This window comes from Crinia signifera, chromosome 8 (assembly GCF_055691185.1).
Source record: "Crinia signifera chromosome 8, ASM5569118v1, whole genome shotgun sequence".
Lineage (NCBI taxonomy): Eukaryota > Metazoa > Chordata > Amphibia > Anura > Myobatrachidae > Crinia > Crinia signifera.
The window spans coordinates 176886599-176907213 of record NC_139224.1 but is presented as its reverse complement, the minus strand read 5'-3'; the positions used below and the strand labels follow the sequence as shown (position 1 = coordinate 176907213).

General features: G+C 48.3%; 1 protein-coding gene across 2 annotated transcripts; it reads left to right on the top strand.

Moving 5' to 3' along the window:
* The first annotated feature begins 237 nt into the window (after nt 1–237).
* Nucleotides 238–19999, top strand: LOC146026832 (uricase-like). 2 transcript variants are annotated; one of them, XM_083157863.1, is made up of 8 exons: nt 238–312; nt 5266–5484; nt 8246–8362; nt 11338–11416; nt 13392–13578; nt 15718–15841; nt 17517–17600; nt 19830–19999. In XM_083157863.1, exons 1-8 carry the CDS (start codon nt 295–297, stop codon nt 19902–19904), a joined length of 903 nt encoding a protein of 300 aa, XP_083013989.1. In that variant the 5' UTR covers nt 238–294; the 3' UTR covers nt 19905–19999. The 2 variants fall into 2 exon arrangements, with proteins under 2 accessions (XP_083013989.1, XP_083013988.1); XM_083157862.1 differs by lacking the exon at nt 238–312 and adding an exon at nt 2318–2386.
* The last annotated feature ends 616 nt before the right edge of the window (nt 20000–20615 follow it).

Below are 20615 nucleotides of genomic sequence, written 5' to 3'. Positions count from 1 at the left end.
GGGGGTGCGGGAGTCGGAATGTCTGACTGTGGACTGTGGAGCCAGGGCGGTCGGGAGACATTCCGGTCAGCCAGGCTCTGGGGACAGAACGTTACGCCCCATTTAAGAGGATCCTGAAATTTGTTAATTTTTTATCTCCCAGCTAAACAAAGATTGACCCCAACAGGTTACACTTCAGCCAACAAACAGAAGCTGATTGGCTGGGATCCCCTGTCCACTATCCGCCCTCCAGGCAAACCCCCCTCAGTCACCTGCAAAAAGAAACAGGTATTCATTATTTTATATCTGCAGAGGATGGCGGAACATATCAAGGTAGGACCCAACCAATCTACATACAGAAGAGGACACGTGTTATATAATTACTAGCAACTTTATATACTGGAAATAGCAAGTCCACCCTGTGTGGTACAACAATGTGCGCTTCACTGTAATACCTGTAACTGCAGCAATGATTCCATCGCTAGTCCTGTAATATCACTGATACATACATACATTATTTATTTACTTATTTATTATTTATAAATGCTTCATACATACATACATACATACATACATGACACGTGACTGATACATACATACATTATTTATTTACTTATTTATTATTTATAAATGCTTTATACATACATACATACATACATGACACGTGACTCATACATACATACATGATACGTGACTGATACATACATGATACGTGACTCATACATACATACATGATACGTGACTCATATATACATGCATGATACGTGATTGATACATACATACATGATACATGACTGATACATACATACATGATACGTGACTGATACATACATACATGATATGTGACTGATACATATATACATACATGATACGTGGCTGATACATACATACATACATGATACGTGACTGAAACATACACACATACATAATACGTGACTAATTCATACACACATACATACAAGATACGTGACTGATACACACATACATGGTACGTGACTCATACATACATACATACATGATATGTGACTGATACATACATACATGATACGTGACTGATACATACATGATACGTGACTGATAGATACATACATACATGATACGTGACTGATACATACATACATGATACGTGACTGATACATACATACATACATGATATGTGACTGATCTCTTATATATTTATAAGACTCCCCTGTGTATATAACGTTCCCGCCCAGCGGGATACACAAACCCGCCCCCTTAGGGAAAAGTGTTCTATGTGTATAACGTTCTACACACCCCACCCCCTTGACATCACCTCCCCCCACCCAGCCAGGGCTACAGTACACGCCCATCATCCACTATTACTCCACAGCCACCATCCACCATTACTCCCGAACCCCCCCTCCCTCTGCCAGCAAACCCACACCCCCCCGGACACCCGCGACCCCCCCCCCCGCGCGATTCACGGCACGCCCGCGGACCCCCCTCCGGCGATTCGCGGGCCCCCTGTGACCCCCCCTCTCGCAATTCACGGCGACCCCCCGTCCTGCAATTCGCGGCGACCCCCCCCCCCCTGCGACCCCCCCCTCCTGCGATTCGCGAGCCCCCCTGCCGCGATTTGCGGCACTCCCCAGACCCCCCTCCCACGATTTGTGTACCCAAGCCCCCTCCCGCGATTTGCGGGACCCCCCCCCCCCGCTATTCATGGCCCCCCCCTCCCGCAATTCACGGCACCCCGCGCCCCCCCTCCCGCAATTCACGGCACCCCGCGCCCTCTCCCGTGATTCGCCGCAACCCCCTCCCGTAATTCACTGCGCCCCTCCCGCAATTTGCAAACCCCCGCCCCCTCCCGCGATTCAGGGCACCCCCCTCCCGCGATTCTAGTCCCCCTGCACCCCCTCTCTCGCAATTCACTGGAATTTGCGCCCCCTCCCGTGATTTGCAGACCACCGCCCCCTCCCACGATTCAAGGCACCCCCCCTCCTGCGATTTGCGCCCCCCTCCCGCGTATCACATGCATGATACGTGACTGATACATACATACATACATGATACGTGACTGATACATACATACATGATACGTGACTGATACATACATACATACATGATACGTGACTGATACATACTGATACATGATACGTGACATACATACATACATGATACATGACTGATACATACATACATGATACGTGACTGATACATACATACATACATACATGATACGTGACATACATACATGATACGTGACTGATACAGCAGACAATGTACACATGGATACTTTTACAGGACCCCGCTCACTCGGCTGTCTGCTGCTGATACTGGGAGGGGAGTTCATAAATGAAGAGCGGGGTGCTGGGGAGACGGGTTCGGACAAATGGGGAGGACACAAAGGAGACCAATATTGGTTCTCAAGGGAAATTGGAGTGAGGTAGGTGTCTGTGGTGTATGTGTGTGGGTGTATGTGTCTGTGGTGTATGTGTGTGTGGGGTGGTGTATGTGTGTGTCTGTGGGGGTGTATGTGTGTGTGTGTGTGTGTGGGGGTGTATCTGTGTGTGTGGGGTGGTGTGTGTGTGTGTGGGGGGGTGTATGTGTGTGTGTATGGGGTGGTGTATGTGTGTGTCTGTGGGGGGGGGTGTATGTGTGTGTGTGTCTGTGGGGGGGGGGGTGTATGTGTGTGTGTGTGGGGGGGTGTATGTGTGTGTGTGTGTGTGGGGGGGGTGTTTCAGGGACATTGAGTTCAGCAGAACTGTGTCCTCCTCACGTGGTGCCCGTGGTATATGGTCATTAGGTTGACATGCACTTGGTCGACAGGGTTTAGGTCGACATCTGAAATAGGATTGACATAGCGAAGGCCAACAGGGTCGGAAGGTCGACACAAGCATTAGGTTGACATGAGTTTTTTTCATTTTTTTTTTTTTTTTTTAGCCGACATGTGCCGGCAGGTGGTATTTCATGCACTGGGGCGTGGTGAGAGAATATAACAGTGTGCCGAGCGCAGCGAGCCGTGTGAGGGGACGCCGTGTGAGGGGACGCCGTGCGAGGGGACGCCGTACACTTAGACGGTGTCAATGTTAACTTTTGGTATTAATTTTTTTTTTTAAACTCATGTCGACCTTCCCATTGTCGACCTAATGCTGGCGTCGTCCTTCTGATCCTGTCGACCTATTTCGGGTGTCCACCTATGCCCTGTCGCCCAGTGAGCATAGACCCGTGCCCAGATAATGAAGCAGTTCCTTGTTAGTGATGCATTGCAGGATCCTCAGCTCTATGGGGGGGTGTAATACGAAGCCGCTGTTCCTGTGCGTTGTATTAGCTGCTCTCCTCCGCTGACCGATATCATACGATGACATTAGTGGGTGCAGGTGCGCCTGGTACGTGTTATATGTGTCTCATGCGCCTGGTACGTGTTATATGTGTCTCATGCGCCTGGTACGTGTTATATGTGTCTCATGCGCCTGGTACGTGTTATATGTGTCTCATGCGCCTGGTACGTGTTATATGTGTCTCATGCGCCTGGTACGTGTTATATGTGTCTCATGCGCCTGGTACGTGTTATATGTGTCTCATGCGCCTGGTACGTGTTATATGTGTCTCATGCGCCTGGTACGTGTTATATGTGTCTCATGCGCCTGGTACGTGTTATATGTGTCTCATGCTGGCCGCTATTATATAGCATGTAGTCCTCCTCACAGCTGGGTCACCTATTAGGCAGCCTTGGCCCTTGCTTGGGGCCCACGTTGCAGAACATATTTGTTTTTGTCGGTATTGTGACTGCCGACATCCCATCCGTCGGGAGGCTAAGCTCAAACTTGGGAAGGTGGGAAGGGTCCGAACCAGGGCTGGCTAATTTAAACCAATTTTTTTTTTATATGCTGTGACTACAGGCACAACACATTGACTTCATTTAAAAAAACCTATTATTAGGGAATCCCTGGCAATGTCCCACACTCTTGTTGCTTGTGGTCTTCATCTAAGTAACCTGAACTAAAGCAGTAAATCACACACACAACAAAGATATAGGGAGGCAAATCCAATAAGAGAGGTGCTAAATCTGCCTAGCATCAAGCTTCTCCCCCAACATTCCTATAGTACAGGAAAAAACCACACACATTAAACAGGCGTGTTTACTTAAAATCAAAACCTTGTGATATACCCAGTGCTAATGCTTAGCTCCTCTTTTTTTGTGTTTGTGTTCCTCTGAAAAGTACATTAATTATGTTTAGTCTAAAGGGGCATACACATGTAGAGATGTGTGCTAAGCTATTTAGGGTAGGCGATTTTCCTGTGCCCAGATCACCCATGGTGACCACATACACATGCAGAGATTTTGCTAAGCAAAAAAAGGCCGGGTACTGGTTCAGAATGGGGAATTGTGATCAGTATCTCCCATTCTGTACACACAGAGAGATTTGCAGTCACATGCTCAGCAATTTGACTAGATTTGGACTGCATGCACTAGTCCTGGGGTAGCCAACCCTAGTCCTCGAGAGCTACCAACAGTGCATGTTTTGCAGGTCTCCTCACAGAATCACAAGTGAGCTAATTAGCTCCATCTGTGTATCTTTTAAAATGTGTCAGTGATTAATGAGTGCAGCTGTGCAGCAGCTAGGTTGTCTGGAAAATGTGAACTGTTGGTAGCTCTCGAGGGCTAGGGTTGGCTACCACTGAGTAGTCAGATTGCTTAGAAAATAGCACAAAATCTCTCCGTGTGTATGCCCCTTAAAATAGGTTTTATTGGAAGATATTAAATAAATCTTATCAAAGCCTAATAAGTTTGTATTATATAGCGATGTCTCACTGTATTATTATCATAAACCGATTTACATTTTTCTTTTATTAAATAGTTAATGAATAAAAATTGGTTTTAAACCAAAAAGAGCATTTTTTTTGTTATATATTTTTTAAAAAAGCTCTGGTGCAAACCAATATACTGCCACGGGGCCTTCGTCCGATTCTTCCTCCTGTCACCGGGAGATTGGGCCTGGCTGATTTATGGAAGCAAAGCAGCTCATTTGCACATTAACAACAACATTCAGTACCATGGACTTCGGGGGCAGGGGTGGTCATCGGTGATGAGCGATATTGAATCACCCCCAAAGTCTTAGCTCTGCTAATTGGAATAAAACATGTCTACAACTAAGGAGGAATTGTACAGCAAGACGGGCCAGGGCTCGTCCCAATGACAGAATTGTCCTGCCAACTGTGGAGATGCTGCCGACGCAGCGTGCTACCGACTGACGCAACCCTGCTTTCTCTGCTCATATGTCGTGCTATAGAATCTTTATATTATTATGTTATTTGTTTCAGGACGCAGGTGCAGAGTTTGTGCGCACGGGCTATGGGAAGAACGCAGTGAAAGTCCTGCAGATTACAAGAGATGGCAAACAGCATTACATCAAGGAGATTGAAGCCTCCGTCCAGCTCACCCTGAGATCAAAGAAAGATTATTTGTCTGGGGATAATTCTGACATAATCCCCACAGACACCATGAAGAATACGGTCTATGCCCTGGCGAAACTGAAAGGGGTAAGGCCTGGTTATTTATACAATACACAATAAAAATAAAACTTTAATACATCCAAAGCCCACACATACTGATACTTACCTATCTTGAGCCCGTCGGTAGGTCCCTGGGTCCGCTGCCGGTGTCTTGGTTCCGGGCTGGTCCGGGGCTCCAGGGCTGAAGAGTCCTGGGTCCTGGATCCGAAGAAATCCATGGGGGACCTGTGGAAGGAAATCCTACTCACCCAGGTCCTCTGGCGACGATCTCATTTTCTCCGTTTCTGCCGCATCAGCCGCCGGTACCCATCAGACTTTGAGAGGCGCAGAGATGTTTCATTTTCCACGCCTCTCATCTAGGGAAGCCAATCCCGGGGCACTTTTTCAATCCCGGGTATCGGGATTGAAAAATGCTCAATCCCGGGATTCCCAGGATTGGCTTCCCTGATTAAAAAAAAATGCCCCGGCCGCCCCGCATATTCACTTACATGTGTGGCGGGTGAGGCCGGGTAGGGTGGGCTGCTGCTCCGGGAGCTGGGCAGGCGACGGGTAGGGTGGGCTGCTTCTCCGGGAGCTGGGCAGGTGGCGGGTAGGGTGGGCTGCTCCTCCGGGAGCTGGGCAACCGTGCGATCAGCGTGGTGGGCTGTGCGACCTGCGCAGCGTGACCTCTGACATAGTCACGCTGCGCAGAGACGCTCTGCCGGGCACGGGAGAAGCCGGGCAGCGTCTGAGCAGGGTCTCAGACGCTGCCCGGCATTAGACTGCGCATGCGCAGTCTAATACCGAAATCCCGGGATTGGAGAGTCCAATCCCGGTGTTTTTAGGGCCAAATCCCGGGATCCCGCCGATCCCGATCCCGGGATTGGCCACCCTACTCTCATCCGAATGATTCTATTGGCCACCTAGCGACCTTCTCGGCTCCTGATTGGCCGCTAGGCGGCCAATAGAATCATTCGGATGATAGGCGTGGAAGATGAAACATCTCTGCACCTCTCAAAGTCCATCGTGTACTGGCGGCTGATGCGGCAGAGACGGAGAATACGTAGAAGATGAGGGGATCTTCGCCAGAGGACCTGGGTGAGTAGGATTTCCTTTCACAGGTCCCCCATGGATTTCTTCGGATCCAGGACTCCGGACTCTTCAGCCCTGGAACCAAGGCACCGGCAGCGGACCCAGGGACCTACCGAAGGGCTCAAGATAGGTAAGTATCAGTATGTGTGGGCTTTAGATGTATTCAAGTTTTATTTTTCGTGTGTGTCAGTGTGTTTTATTTGACTATTTTTTTTCTGTGGAACTACAAGTGCCAGCGGGCCCTTTAATGCCCCGCATGCTGGGACTTGTAGTTCTCCAAGTCCCAGCATGCAAGGGCGGCTTGCTGGGACTCATAGTTCCACAGTAAAACACAATAGTTTTTATTCTATTTTTTTTTTACACTTTAATCAGCCCGGTGACCACCGCACAGGGCCACCGGGGACAGCACCAGGCTTCAGCCTGGTCAGGTAAGTCCTGGAGGGGGGGACCCCTTTATTGTGGGGGTCCCCACTTCCCCAGGACCCCTGACCGGTCAGAGGGCTGAATGCTTTGGCCGGGGGGACTTGTATAAAAAGTCTCCCCCCGGCTGTGGCATTACCCTGCTGGCTGGTTTGGCCTGGGGCTGGTTCTCAAAATACGGGGGACCCCTAGTCAATTTTCCCCCCCGTATTTTGGGAACCAGTCCCGGACCTGGAGCCTGGGGCTGGTTTTAAAAAATCAGCGAAGCCCTATTTGTCGGGTTTCCTGATTTTTTTAATACCAGCCCCGGCTCTTCAGCCTGGTGCTGGTTACAGCTGTGGGGGGGACCCCACATCGTTTTTTTTTTTTTAATGGGTAAGAGGGTGACTAAAATGTAGATGCATAACCCGTCTATATAGAAGTTTAGTCACCCTGCCGGCTGACTAATTTCGCGTATATAGCAGTTTGTTATAATTATGCCCTAACCCAGCCCATTATGATCATTTTGTTCACATATGACGTGTTAATAGCCCAAATCGAGACAGTGTGTACGGCGGTACAATCTTTTTCTTGCGTCTGTTTGGACGGGAGTACATCGGACGTCGCAAGTAAAATTGTACAGGTGTGTACGCGCCTATCGGCTGTTGTTTGTGGACGGGTCTACGGTCGGTCAGACGGTCAGAAGAAAACAGGGATTTTATAGATGTGTACCCAGCTTAACTCCGCCCTCTAGTCCCTGCATCCTTCCATATGCCCGCTGCAATGCCATCTGCCGGGCAGGCCTATAGGACAGAGATGGCCAACTGGCGGCCCTAAGGGCACTCAGCCCCTCCTGACCCCACATTCTTCCTGTGCTATTATCTGATCTGTGATTTATACACTTACCTGATAGGTATTACAGATAGGTGTCCCCTGCTGTGATTGATGTTCTAATTACTGAGCTTAAGGTAACGTGCGCCCCCTTTGGTGGTTATACGTCTACTAGGTAAAAGCACATCAAAATGACAGCTTCTGCAATATAAAGTACTTTCATTTTGAGCTGTGACAGTTTTTAGCCCACAAACTCTCCACCCTCAGTCCCTTTCTGCTCCTACCTCCAATCAGTCTCTGTCTTCACAGATATATATATATATATTGTGTGTATATGTGGCTTTCTGTTCACCGCTACAGTCCGCAGATACCCGGTAACCCCGCTGCCCTGTAGCCCCCAGCTCACTGTGACATCACTGATACATTGTATAACGCATCACTCCCCTTTATCTCATTTTATTTATTCGCTCATTTTGTGTTTTTTTAGGTAAAAACCATTGAGGACTTCTCTGTGGAGATCTGTAATCATTTCCTTAAAACGTTCCACCATGTGATGGAGGCCAACATTCATATTCAGGAGGCTCCCTGGAGACGTTTCGAGAAGGTACCCGGCCGCCATGTTCTCATTATCAGACTTATTATCAATGTGCGGTGATAGGAAATCCAAGCTTTATCATAACACCAGTAAATAAAAGAAGCGGAGTGATCGCGCCCAGCTTGTGGCGTAGCCGGGCCAGGCGCGGGGGATGTGCCGGTTTGTGAACAGCTTTCTTATACGCAGTTCAGAGCTCAGGCTTTAAAAAACATAATTTATTTATTAAGAAATGTGAAAAAAGTATAAAATGTATATTTATCAATTATATATTTTTTATATTATGTCTATTTGCAATAGAAATAGGTGCACTATTCAGTAAGGTATTTTATTATTATTTGTATCCATGATTACTCTTGTTGTGTAGGGTTCCAGATACGTCCTTGGTGACGCTTATCATTGTTGGGGTTACTAATAATAATAATAGTTACAACCCATTGACAGATACATATATCACATATTTGCTTTTATACCAGTGTTCTTAAACTCAGAATAAAGTTCCCAACACACTCAGCCCACTCAACTCCTAATTAATCCAATTGGTACTCCGAATGCAGGAGCCGGCACTCAGGGCCCAGTAACTGATACTCAGAATGTAGGAGTCGGCACTCAGGGCCCAGTAACTGATACTCAGAATGTAGGAGCCAGCACTCAGGGCCCAGTAACTTATACTCAGAATGTAGGAAACGGCACTCAGGGCCCAGTAACGGATACTCAGAATGTAGGAGCTGGCACTCGGATTCCAGTAACTGATACTCAGAATGTAGGAGCTGGCACTCAGGGCCCAGTAACTTATACTCAAAATGTAGGAAACGGCACTCAGGGCCAAGTAACTTATACTCATAATACTGGAGCCAGCACTCTGAGCCCAGTAACTGGTACTCAGAATGAAGGAGCCGGCACTCGGAGCTCAGTGAATGGTACTTACAATGTAGGAGCCGGCACTTGTAGCCCAGTGACGTACTCAGAATGTAGGAGCCGGCACTCTGAGCCCAGTGACTGGTACTCAGAATGTAGAAGCTGGCACTCGGAGCTCAGTGAATGGTACTTAGAATGTAGGAGCCGGCACTTGTAGCCCAGTGACGTACTCAGAATGTAGGAGCCGGCACTCGGAGCCCAGTGACTGGTACTCAGAATGTAGAAGCTGGCACTCGGAGCTCAGTGAATGGTACTTAGAATGTAGGAGCCGGCACTTGTAGCCCAGTGACGTACTCAGAATGTAGGAGCCGGCACTCGGAGCCCAGTGACTGGTACTCAGAATGTAGAAGCTGGCACTCGGAGCTCAGTGAATGGTACTTAGAATGTAGGCGCCGGCACTTGTAGCCCAGTGACGTACTCAGAATGTAGGAGCCGGCACTCAGAGCTCAGTGAATGGTACTTAGAATGTAGGAGCTGGCACTCGTAGCCCAGTGACGTACTCAGAATGTAGAAGCTGGCACTCGGAGCTCAGTCAATGGTACTTAGAATGTAGGAGCTGGCACTTGTAGCCCAGTGACGTACTCAGAATGTAGGAGCCGGCACTCAGAGCTCAGTGAATGGTACTTAGAATGTAGGAGCCGGCACTCGTAGCCCAGTGACATACTCAGAATATAGGAGCCGGCACTCAGAGCTCAGTGAATGGTACTTAGAATGTAGGAGCCGGCACTCGTAGCCCAGTGACGTACTCAGAATGTAGGAGCCGGCACTCGGAGCTCAGTGACTGGTACTCAGAATGTAGAAGCTGGCACTCGGAGCTCAGTGAATGGTACTTAGAATGTAGGAGCCGGCACTTGGTGCTCAGTGAATGGTACTTAGAATGTAGGAGCCGGCACTTGTAGCCCAGTGACGTACTCAGAATGTAGGAGCCGGCACTCAGAGCTCAGTGAATAGTACTTAGAATGTAGGAGCCGGCACTCGTAGCCCAGTGACGTACTTAGAATGTAGGAGCCGGCACTCAGAGCTCAGTGAATGGTACTTAGAATGTAGGAGCCGGCACTCAGGGCTCAATGAATGGTACTTAGAATGTAGGAGCCGGCACTCGGAGCCCAGTGACTGGTACTCAGAATGTAGGAGCCGGCACTCAGAGCCCAGTGACTGGTACTTAGAATGTAGGAGCCGGCACTCGGAGCCCAGTGACTGGTACTCAGAATGTAGGAGCCGGCACTCTGAGCCCAGTGACTGGTACTTAGAATGTAGGAGCTGGCACTCGTAGCCCAGTGACGTACTCAGAATGTAGGAGCCGGCACTCAGAGCTCAGTGAATGGTACTTAGAATGTAGGAGCCGGCACTCGTAGCCCAGTGACGTACTCAGAATGTAGGAGCCGGCACTCGGAGCTCAGTGACTGGTACTCCAGAATGTAGAAGCTGGCACTCGGAGCTCAGTGAATGGTACTTAGAATGTAGGAGCCGGCACTTGGTGCTCAGTGAATGGTACTTAGAATGTAGGAGCTGGCACTTGTAGCCCAGTGACGTACTCAAAATGTAGGAGCCGGCACTCAGAGTTCAGTGAATGGTACTTAGAATGTAGGAGCTGGCACTCGTAGCCCAGTGACGTACTCAGAATGTAGGAGCTGACACTCAGAGCTCAGTGAATGGTACTTAGAATGTAGGAGCTGGCACTCGTAGCCCAGTGACGTACTCAGAATGTAGGAGCCGGCACTCAGAGCTCAGTGAATGGTACTTAGAATGTAGGAGCCGGCACTCGGAGCCCAGTGACTGGTACTCAGAATGTAGGAGCTGACACTCAGTCAACAGGTTGACACCAAGTGGTCGACGAAAGCTTGATGCATGAAAAGGTGAATTTATAAAAGTTTTTTTGTTGGCCAAAAAAAGTTCAAAACTCGTGTTTCCCTTGTCACGTGTCAATCTTTTTCATGTCGACCTTTTGTCAATGTCGACATATTTGCAAAAGTGCGGAACGCTTAACCCTGGGTACCGTCAGGAGCAAAACCCGGGTTTGCCCAATGTTACTGCTGTAAACATGATCCGCTTCCATCTCTTTGTCCTAGGATGGGGTGCCGCATGTCCATGCCTTTGTCTACTCACCGGAGGGGCTTCACTACTGTGACGTCAGCCAGCAGCGAGGAGGTAATGGCTGGATTCTGGTTCTGTGCATACATTCACTTTGTATTTATTAGTGCTCCCGGTCAGTCACACAATAGTACAAACATCACAATTATTGTGTAACCGACTTTTCCTCGCCAGGGACGGGGCCATGCAGGGATTTCTGATAATTCCGACACAACAGCAGAAACGACGTGTAGATTATTCTCTAAGTAGACAGAAGCTGTTCTGACATTCTAGGAAATGTAGATTAACACATATAGTGACCGTCTTAGAGTTACAGCGGCTTCTATAAGTACAGGGTGCGCAATCCGTGGTGCGCTGTGTCTAGTGGACAATCAGATATTGACCAGTAACCGTCACTTTACATATGGTTACTATTAAATGGTCCCCTACAGCAACATTCGCCTGAAATAAAATTATAATATAAATGTTACTGCGCAGACATTCTTATCGCACAATGGTGGCTCCGCCCTCTCTACTCTCCGAACATCCCGAGATGTCGGGCCTAGCCAAGGTGGTGTTGGCACGGTCTCCCGCCTCATACCGACAAAGGCGGCCATCTTGTAAATACTAATTTCATCCTGTTTTGAAATCCGAAACGTCAGAGATTCTGCTGTTTTCAACATATAGTTTTAAATTAATTGTGGATCCCAGATTCCCCTATAGATAACTAACTTAAAAAAATACATACTTTTTAAAACCCATGTATAGTGTTAGAAAAAAACAGGCAAGGCTGACAATCCTGTCCTGTTTTCTATTTATCCATAGACCGGGCCAAAAGGTAAGCAACTAATGGCTCTTCATTTAATGATACCTCCCAACTGTCCCGATTTTTGCGGGACAATAACTTTTTCAGGGGGGGGGGGGGGGGGGGGGGCGACAGACAATACCGGTCTCCTCTGTCTATTCCCAGACAGAGGAGACAGGGAGAATCCAGAAGCTCACAGATCACTGGCCAACCGCAGCGAGACGGGGGCACGGCCTATCACTGCCGACAATCATGTGAAGCCACACCCCCCTTTTTTCCACTACCACAGCCTTTTTTCAGGAGCTTGCCTGGCTTTACCGCCAAAAACCTGGGAGATATGCTTTAATGCTGGTTGTATACTACACTATGGCCCTTATTCTGATTCACTCGCAACAGCAAATTCCTTCTCAAATGGACAGAACCATGTGCACTGCAGGTGGGGCAGATGTAACGTGCAGAGTTAGATTTGGGTGAGTTATTTTGTTTCTGTGCAGGGTAAATACTGGCTGCTTTATTTCTACACTGCAACATAGATCTCATTTTGAAGTAAAACCCCACCAAATCTAACTCTCTCTGCACAAGTTGCATCTGCCCCACCTGCAGTGCACATGGTTTTGTCCATTTGAGAAGGAATTTGCTGTTGCGAGTGAATCAGAATAACCACCTAGGTGCACCCAGTGCGACATCGCAGCAATGGAAGCCAGTGAGGAGCCAGCAGGGATGAAGCGTTCCCTCAGGAGGTGAGAGGGGACTTTGCTCAGGGCGATTTCTAGCCAATTTGTCTCACAGTGCGACCACTAAAAAACACCACCAACACAATATTCTGCCCCCCCCCCCCCCACAGTAATACTGCTCCTAACTAATTATACCACATTACCCGCCGCCGGCCTATCTCTTCTTAGGCAGTGCCCATTTTGGGAGAGACATTTGTGACTTAGTTGATGGCTGCCTTGCTGTCACTCCATGATTTCACCTAAGGCAATATATTGGTCTGTCATCCTTCAGTGACGACTCAATGGTCAACCTAGTGATCGTGTTATGCCCCAATTCCTTCTCCCCCTACAAGGCCGGCAGTAAGTTCCCCAGCACACACGTCCCCATTATCTATATAACTACAATCCCGGCCTTCGTCAGACTGGAGTTTGCAGATTGTAACTAACGCCAATTTACCCCAAATAATATCCAAGCAGTTCTGCTCCAGTAACATTTGCCTGGTGCTAGCTCCTGATACCCGTGTCCCCTCTGCAGGCCGGCCGCTCATTTACTCTGGAATCAAAGAGCTCAGAGTCCTGAAAACGACGCAGTCTGGATTTGAGGGGTTTGTGAAGGACCGCTACACGACGCTGCCAGAGGTGAAGGACCGCTGCTTCTCTACCGTGGTCAACTGCAGGTGGCGCTACAGCACCGCTCAGGGGATTGACTTTGACTCCACGTGGTGAGTGTGTATACCAGCGCCATGCAGCCAGTGAGAACCCTGACACTAAGAGAAAAATTGTGTGTTGCGCAATTAGCAGCAGCTGGCACCGGGTAGTCGCTCCCCAAATTTAGCTAATAAGAAATAATGGTGTAGGGGCCAGCGCTGGCTGAATTATTTGCAAGACGGTTGGTTAAAAATTCATAATTTTAATAACTAGACATGAACCACATAAGACAAACACATTAAGAAAGTGCACAGAAATAAACCACAACATGTGTGGCCTCTGCTTAAATAGGGAGGCCGATAATAGATCCCAATGTTCCAACTGGTTTTATAATGATAATGATATTACCAATCCACAGGTGAAGTGCGTTGCTGGATTTCTTTGGAATAGATGAAAGATGATAATGGAGGAGATGGGAGATGGGCAATTATCCCTTATAAACTAACCCCCAACAGGAAGGGGGGTACTTACTAAAGTTCTGGTTTATACAAGGAGAGATGTTGCCTAGAACAACCAATCCGATACTATAGATTGTAAGCTTGCGAGCAGGGCCCTGCTACCTGTGACTGTCTAGAAATACCCAATTTGTTTTATCACTGTCTCCTATTGTAAAGTACAACAGAATATGCTGCGCTATATAAGAAACTGTCACTAAATCATTTAACTAGCACCTTCTAGAAGATCTTATAGCCAGATTCTGTTTGGTTGCTACTGGCAACAGCTTCTGGTGGCAATGGATCATATATCTCCCTCCCCCATTATACAATGCTTCCATCCCCCCATTTTACAATGCTTCCCTCCCCCCATTGTACAATGCTTCCCTCCCCCCATTGTACAATGCTTCCCTCCCCCCATTGTACAATGCTTCCATCCCCCATTGTACAATGCTTCCCTCCCCCCATTATACAATGCTTCCCTCCCCCCATTGTATCCCCCATTGTACAATGCTTCCCTCCCCCATTATACAATGCTTCCCTCCCCCCATTGTATCCCCCATTGTACAATGCTTCCCTCCCCACATTGTACGATGCTTCCATCCCCCCATTGTACAATGCTTCCCTCCCCCCATTGTGCAATGCTTCCCTCCCCCCATTATATGATGCTTCGTTCCCTCCCCCAATTGTACAATGCTTCCCTCCCCCCATTGTGCGATGCTTCCCTCCCCCCATTGTGTCCCCCATTATACAATGCTTCCCTCCCCCATTGTACGATGCTTCCCTCCCCCCATTGTACGATGCTTCCCTCCCCCCATTGTACGATGCTTCCCTCCCCCCATTGTACAATGCTTCCCTCCCCCCATTGTATCCCCCATTGTACGATGCTTCCCTCCCCCCCCATTGTACGATGCTTCCCTCCCCACATTGTACGATGCTTCCCTCCCCCATTGTACGATGCTTCCCTCCCCCCATTGTACAATGCTTCCCTCCCCCCATTGTACGATGCTTCCCTCCCCCCATTGTACGATGCTTCCCTCCCCCGATTGTACAATGCTTCTGAGGCACAGATGTTTTGCTAGCGCGCAATGGGCGGGTTGTACTAAGCAGCACATCCCGACACTTACTGGCCACATACTGGCATCAATCACGCCAGTCCTGTAATTACCCACAAATGCCGGCTCTCCCAGTATCAGCTCCTGTCAGTTTTCAAACACAGCCTGTAACATGGCAGCTTTGTACATATAAAAGTGTTACGATAAAATTCCCATGTTGGCGATGTTGGTGGCGCCGTGATGGCACAGCACTGTCTTCTGCTTGTACAGCTGACACAGCCAGCCAGGCTGTACAGGGGAAGCCACTTACTTCCTAGGCATTTCCAGACCCCCTGTGCCACCTACCCATCCCGTGATGGTCTCAGTCAGTGAGTGGGTGTCACGTTTAGCTGAGCAGAACGCAGCACATTGCAGAATCAGGAGAAATGTCACCTGTGCGGACCGGGACATAGTACATCTCGTCCCTGTCCCTAAGTGGGGACATCGGTCACTGTGATCAGCACAGAATAAGTAACTGAAGGAATGAGAAGAATCCGTGTCCCCGTGACCTAACAGTCTAAGCTGTAGAATACCCCGGGATATATAGGATTACATGATCCGGAATAGCATTATATGAATCACACGTTTCCCCAACGTTTAAATATTGCTTTGTTTTGTTGCTAAGGAGAATCATGCGGGACATTATCCTTGAGAAGTTTGCTGGTCCCTGCGATAAAGGAGAATATTCCCCGTCCGTTCAGAAGACCCTGTATGACATCCAGTTGTTGGGTCTGAGCAAGATTCCCCAGGTATTGTATCCACAGCATCGACGCGTTACGCACGCGTTTCGCAAAATATGATAAATGCAAATAATGAAACGCGTTGCTCCATTTTTTGAACACGCTTTTGGTACTTGTGTACAATCACAGCTACCATGATGTCCATCGCATAGAAAAAAATCTGATCGCATGCGATTTTTAACAGAAATGCATCCAAATGCATTGCAATTAGTATCAAACATGTTCAATGGCCCCCAAATGTCATTTTTCAGGCAGTACCACCCCCACTATCAACGCGAACCTGAAGCGTGGCGAGCGCAGCGAGCCCGCGAGGGGCGGCGGTACGCGTCCTATGACCTTTTTCATACCTCCACTATCCACGTCGGCGTGGAGTTGAGAATAGAAAGTGTGGCGAGTGCAGTGAACCCCGCGAGGGGACACGGATACCTTCACAGGTATACGCTTCCCCTCGCGGGCTTCACAGGTGTCCGCGTCCCCTTGCTGCGCTCGCCACACTTTCTATTCTCAACTCCACGCCGACGTAAATAGTGGGGGTATTAAAAGGTCGTAGGACGCGTACCGCCGCCCCGCGCAGGCTCGCTGCGCTCGCAACGCTTCGGGTTCGCATTGATAGTGGGGGTGGTACAGCCTGAAAAATGACATTTGGGGGCCATTGAACATGTTTGGTACTCATTTCAATGCATTTGGATGCATTTCTGTTAAAAATCGCATGCGATGCGATAGCATGCGATTTTTTTAAAAAAATGCTTAAAAACGGCAAAAATCGCATCCCATCGCATGCCACTACATATGGCATGCGATGGGAGCCGTGAAAGTACACAAGTACCACGCTTTTTATACTACTGTGATTCTTAATAAATGGGCCCCTAGGTGCTGCCTGAATGGGGAGATGGGGAACCCCATTGCGATTACTCCAATTAATAGGCATCTCTTTGGGTCCCACCCATATCTGAATATTGGTGGAATGAGGCGCTTGCCCTCTGCATGCCTAATGTTCCTGTGGAGGATGAGTCCCACGCACCATCTGCATCAGGCGGGATACAATGTATGCATTTCTAATCTGTCACCCTCTATAATGCCCCCTCAATGATTAGGGTCTTTGTTTTCTAGTTATTTTTCTGCTGCACGTTGTATAATCTCCATGTGATAATGTCGTTGTGCCATTTGTGTATGTGTAGACTAATGGGTTGGATGCTGGTTCCGGTCCCAGATACATCCAGTTGTGTTTTCTCTTGCAGCGGTCGCATCTTGTTCCTCTTTAAGGCCAAAAGTTCCAGTTCCTTCCTCTTTCTGTGGCCGCATATAGATAACCCAGGGCTGCTTCCGTATACTGTATCTCTGTGTCCATAATGTCAGCTTCTGGGAGTTCCTATACTTTCTTGTAGTGTGCAACAGTGTCATGCAGCATATGGGGGGATGCAGCCATGTGGAAGTGGAATGCAGCACATGGGGGGTGCAGTGTGCAGAGGAGTGCAGCGCGTGGGGGATGCAGTGTACAGAAGGATGCAGCATTTGCTTTGATGCTGATTCAGCGGGAATGCAGAAATGTCCCCCTACTGCTGAATCAGCCCCACTAGCAGACTGCATAAGAGGTGTAACGGTATGAAATCAGATGCTGTATTCTAACTTGTACCTGGGCTGCCATGTTTTCTGATGTCTTATGCGCACTGTCCATGCATTTCAGATTGAAGAAATCACCATTGCTTTGCCAAACAAGCATTACTTTACTGTGGACATGAGCAGGTTCGGCCTCAGCAACCAGGACGAGGTAATGATAATCCCGGCTACGCTATACGCAGGGACTATGAGGCACATTTACTATTACTCACGTTTCGGCTCATGTACTAAGCTCCCGTGTTTGCTGGATTGTGGTTTCCACTGGTGAGGTCCTGTGTATTTGGCTGCGGGGTTTGCCGAACATGAAGTCCTCGCGGACCAGTGACATCCATATGGGGCTTCTGTGTGTAACAGTTACAGAAAGGGTCAATTGTAAAAAAAACACAAAGCAGTAAATTTATTAAGATGGGAGTTCTATTGTAGATGTTTTACAGGTCGAACTACAGGTCCCAGCAAGCCTCTGCTGCATGCAAGTACCAGCATGTGGGGCACTATGTACTTGTAGTCCCGCCAGCAAAACAATTTACACGCACTGTGAAAAGTATACTCACCTATATTCCCATGTCGCCATTGGTCCTCAACATACACACCTAATCCAGTGTAGGATTGGTTCTTTGTTCCATGTAGGAATCACCAGCTCACTGTATTCCCATTAGGAACCTTGGGCCTTATTCTAGTTCACTCTTTCTGACAAAATCCTTCTTAGATGGCCAAAACCATGTGCACTGCAGGTGGGGCAGATGTTACTTGTGCAGAGAGAGTTAGATTTGGGTGGGGTTTTACTTCAAAGTGACATCTATATTGCAGTGTAAAAATAAAGCAGTCAGTATTTACCCTGCACAGAAACAAAATAACTCACCCAAATCTAATTCTCTGCACATTTTGCATCTGCCCCACCTGCAGTGCACATGGTTTTGTCCATCTAAGAAGGATTTTGTCAGAAAGAGTGAACTAGAATAAGGCCCCTTATTCTTATTGAGGTAGTGCAGCGCAAATTAAAGCCTTGATTTAAGTTTCTCCTGGAATCAAACAGCATCTATGAGACAGTGTTGGTCGCTGCAGTGTCATTACCGTGCGCTGGATTCAGAGCTGGACTCCTTTGCTACAACAGGTGCGATGATTGAGAAATCCTACACACTACAACATGTGCACAATATCCGCCTCAGGATTGTGTAGCAGGTCACACACAGGGACTGCGCACACCACAGTGATTCCCGACAGTCCAGGTTTTAGGGATATCCCTGCTGGTGCACAGATAGTATGATCAAACTGACTGCGGGACTCATTTAGTCACCTGTGCCTAAGCATGGAATTGATTAATAATTGGACTGTTGGGTGGCTAGAGGACTGGGAACCACTTACATGTAGACTAATACCCCACTTAGGGGTCTTAGCCTCGACTCTGGGAATGAAAAATGTCAAGGAGCTGATTCAGACCTCTTAGCAAGATGGACAAAACCATGCTGCACTGCAGGTGGGGCAGATGTAACAGGCGCAGAGAGAGTTACATTTGGGTGCATTATATTGTTTCTGTGCACGGTAAATACTGGCTGCTTTATACTTAAGGCCCATACACACTGGGCGACTTTGAGCTGAAAGTCGCTCAAAACACCCAGTTTGAGCGGCTTTCAGCTCAAAGCCGCCCAGTGTGTATGGCCCGGCGATGAGCGCTGCTGCGCACTCCTGCATCATCGCTGGGAATGCCGTTCATCTGCTGGTTATACCAGCAGATAAGCAGCTTTCAGGACGGCTTTGCATAGCGCTGCGCTATGCAACGCCGTCCTCTCCCCTCCGTCGGCGCCGGGCAGGGGGAAAGTCGCTCAGTGTGTATGCACTGAGCGGCTTTCCCCGCAGCGATGATAAGCATCATCGCTGTCCATACACGCTGGGCATAGTCGCCCAGTGTGTATGGACCTTTACACTGCAGTTTAGATTTCAGTTTGAACACCGCCCACTCAAATCTAACTCTCTCTGCACATGTTACATCTGCCCCATCTGCAATTCAGCATGGTTTTTTCCATCTGCAAAAATTGCAGCCTTGCTAACAGGTGTGAATGAGGCCCTCAGTCCCAGGTCCTTTGCATTCACACAAAGTGAAATCCCGGGGCTTTTGTGCTAGTTTGACAGCAGTTCTGTGTTTATTGGCTGCGCTCTTACACATTTGTGTTGTGCGTTAATCTAGCTTTAATGCTAGTAATCTAGTATTTCTGCATGGCGTTCCTGAGTGATTTTACTGATGGTAGATGGTGAATATTAGCGCACCCTATAGCCGCCATACATGGCGAATTACCTGCGATATAAGAGGGGAGCGATGTGCTCACTCCGTGTTTATAATACAGCACACGGCCGTAACTAACGGATACCACAATCTCCCTGACAGATCCTGCTGCCGGCAGACAAGCCGTATGGAAACATCACCGGTACCGTGCGGAGAAGAACCACATCCAAGCTGTGATCTAACATAACGGAGAAGAAGCGAAGAGTCAGCCCCGCCTGTCCATAATCTGAATTATTGATTATAGGAGATAAATAAAGGAGGTGTAATAGTAACTGACCCGTGATCCCTGTCTGTCACACTATATTGCCTTTGTTGCTGGTTTGTATTTATTAAACCCACTGGACGTGTCTGATTGGTTATATGGAGACGACTGTGTGACGATTGGTTGCATCACATCATGTGACACGCTTCGGACACATCGGTTTCTCAGTTTTCTGCACATTGATGCCTCAGCCGATGATGGATTTCACTTGTGTGACTTTAGTTGACAGATGTTAGTGACGCAGATGATTTGTTGGGAGAATAGCAACAGCTAGACCATGTAAACCTCCATATTGTTGCATTTTAGCTAAATAGCGATTTGAACAGGTGGTCGGAGGTATACAGCTTCCAGGATACTGATTGGTGCTTGACCCCCGCGTAATGGATGCTGATTGGTGCTTGACCCCCGCGTAATGGATGCTGATTGGTGCATGACCCCCCGCGTAATGGATGGTGATTATTAAGCTGGTCACATTTTACCAAAGCTGCTGATTGTGTAGGTGCGTCACACAATGGTTCTACATTTCACTGGCTGATGGCCACTCTGTCCGCCATGGGCTGGGTAAGGTAACACTGGCGCTGTGACAGCGGTGGCACAAGGAATGTTGCATATTATATGTTGTATAT

Excerpts from the sequence above, each read along its gene's own strand:
- LOC146026832 (XM_083157862.1), top strand. The coding sequence starts at position 2,333 with ATGGGGAGGACACAAAGGAGACCAATATTGGTTCTCAAGGGAAATTGG. Across the intron at positions 11,417-13,391 it reads CGTCAGCCAGCAGCGAGGAG|GCCGGCCGCTCATTTACTCT; the intron begins GTAATGGCTGGA and ends TCCCCTCTGCAG. Across the intron at positions 17,601-19,829 it reads GCCTCAGCAACCAGGACGAG|ATCCTGCTGCCGGCAGACAA; the intron begins GTAATGATAATC and ends TCTCCCTGACAG.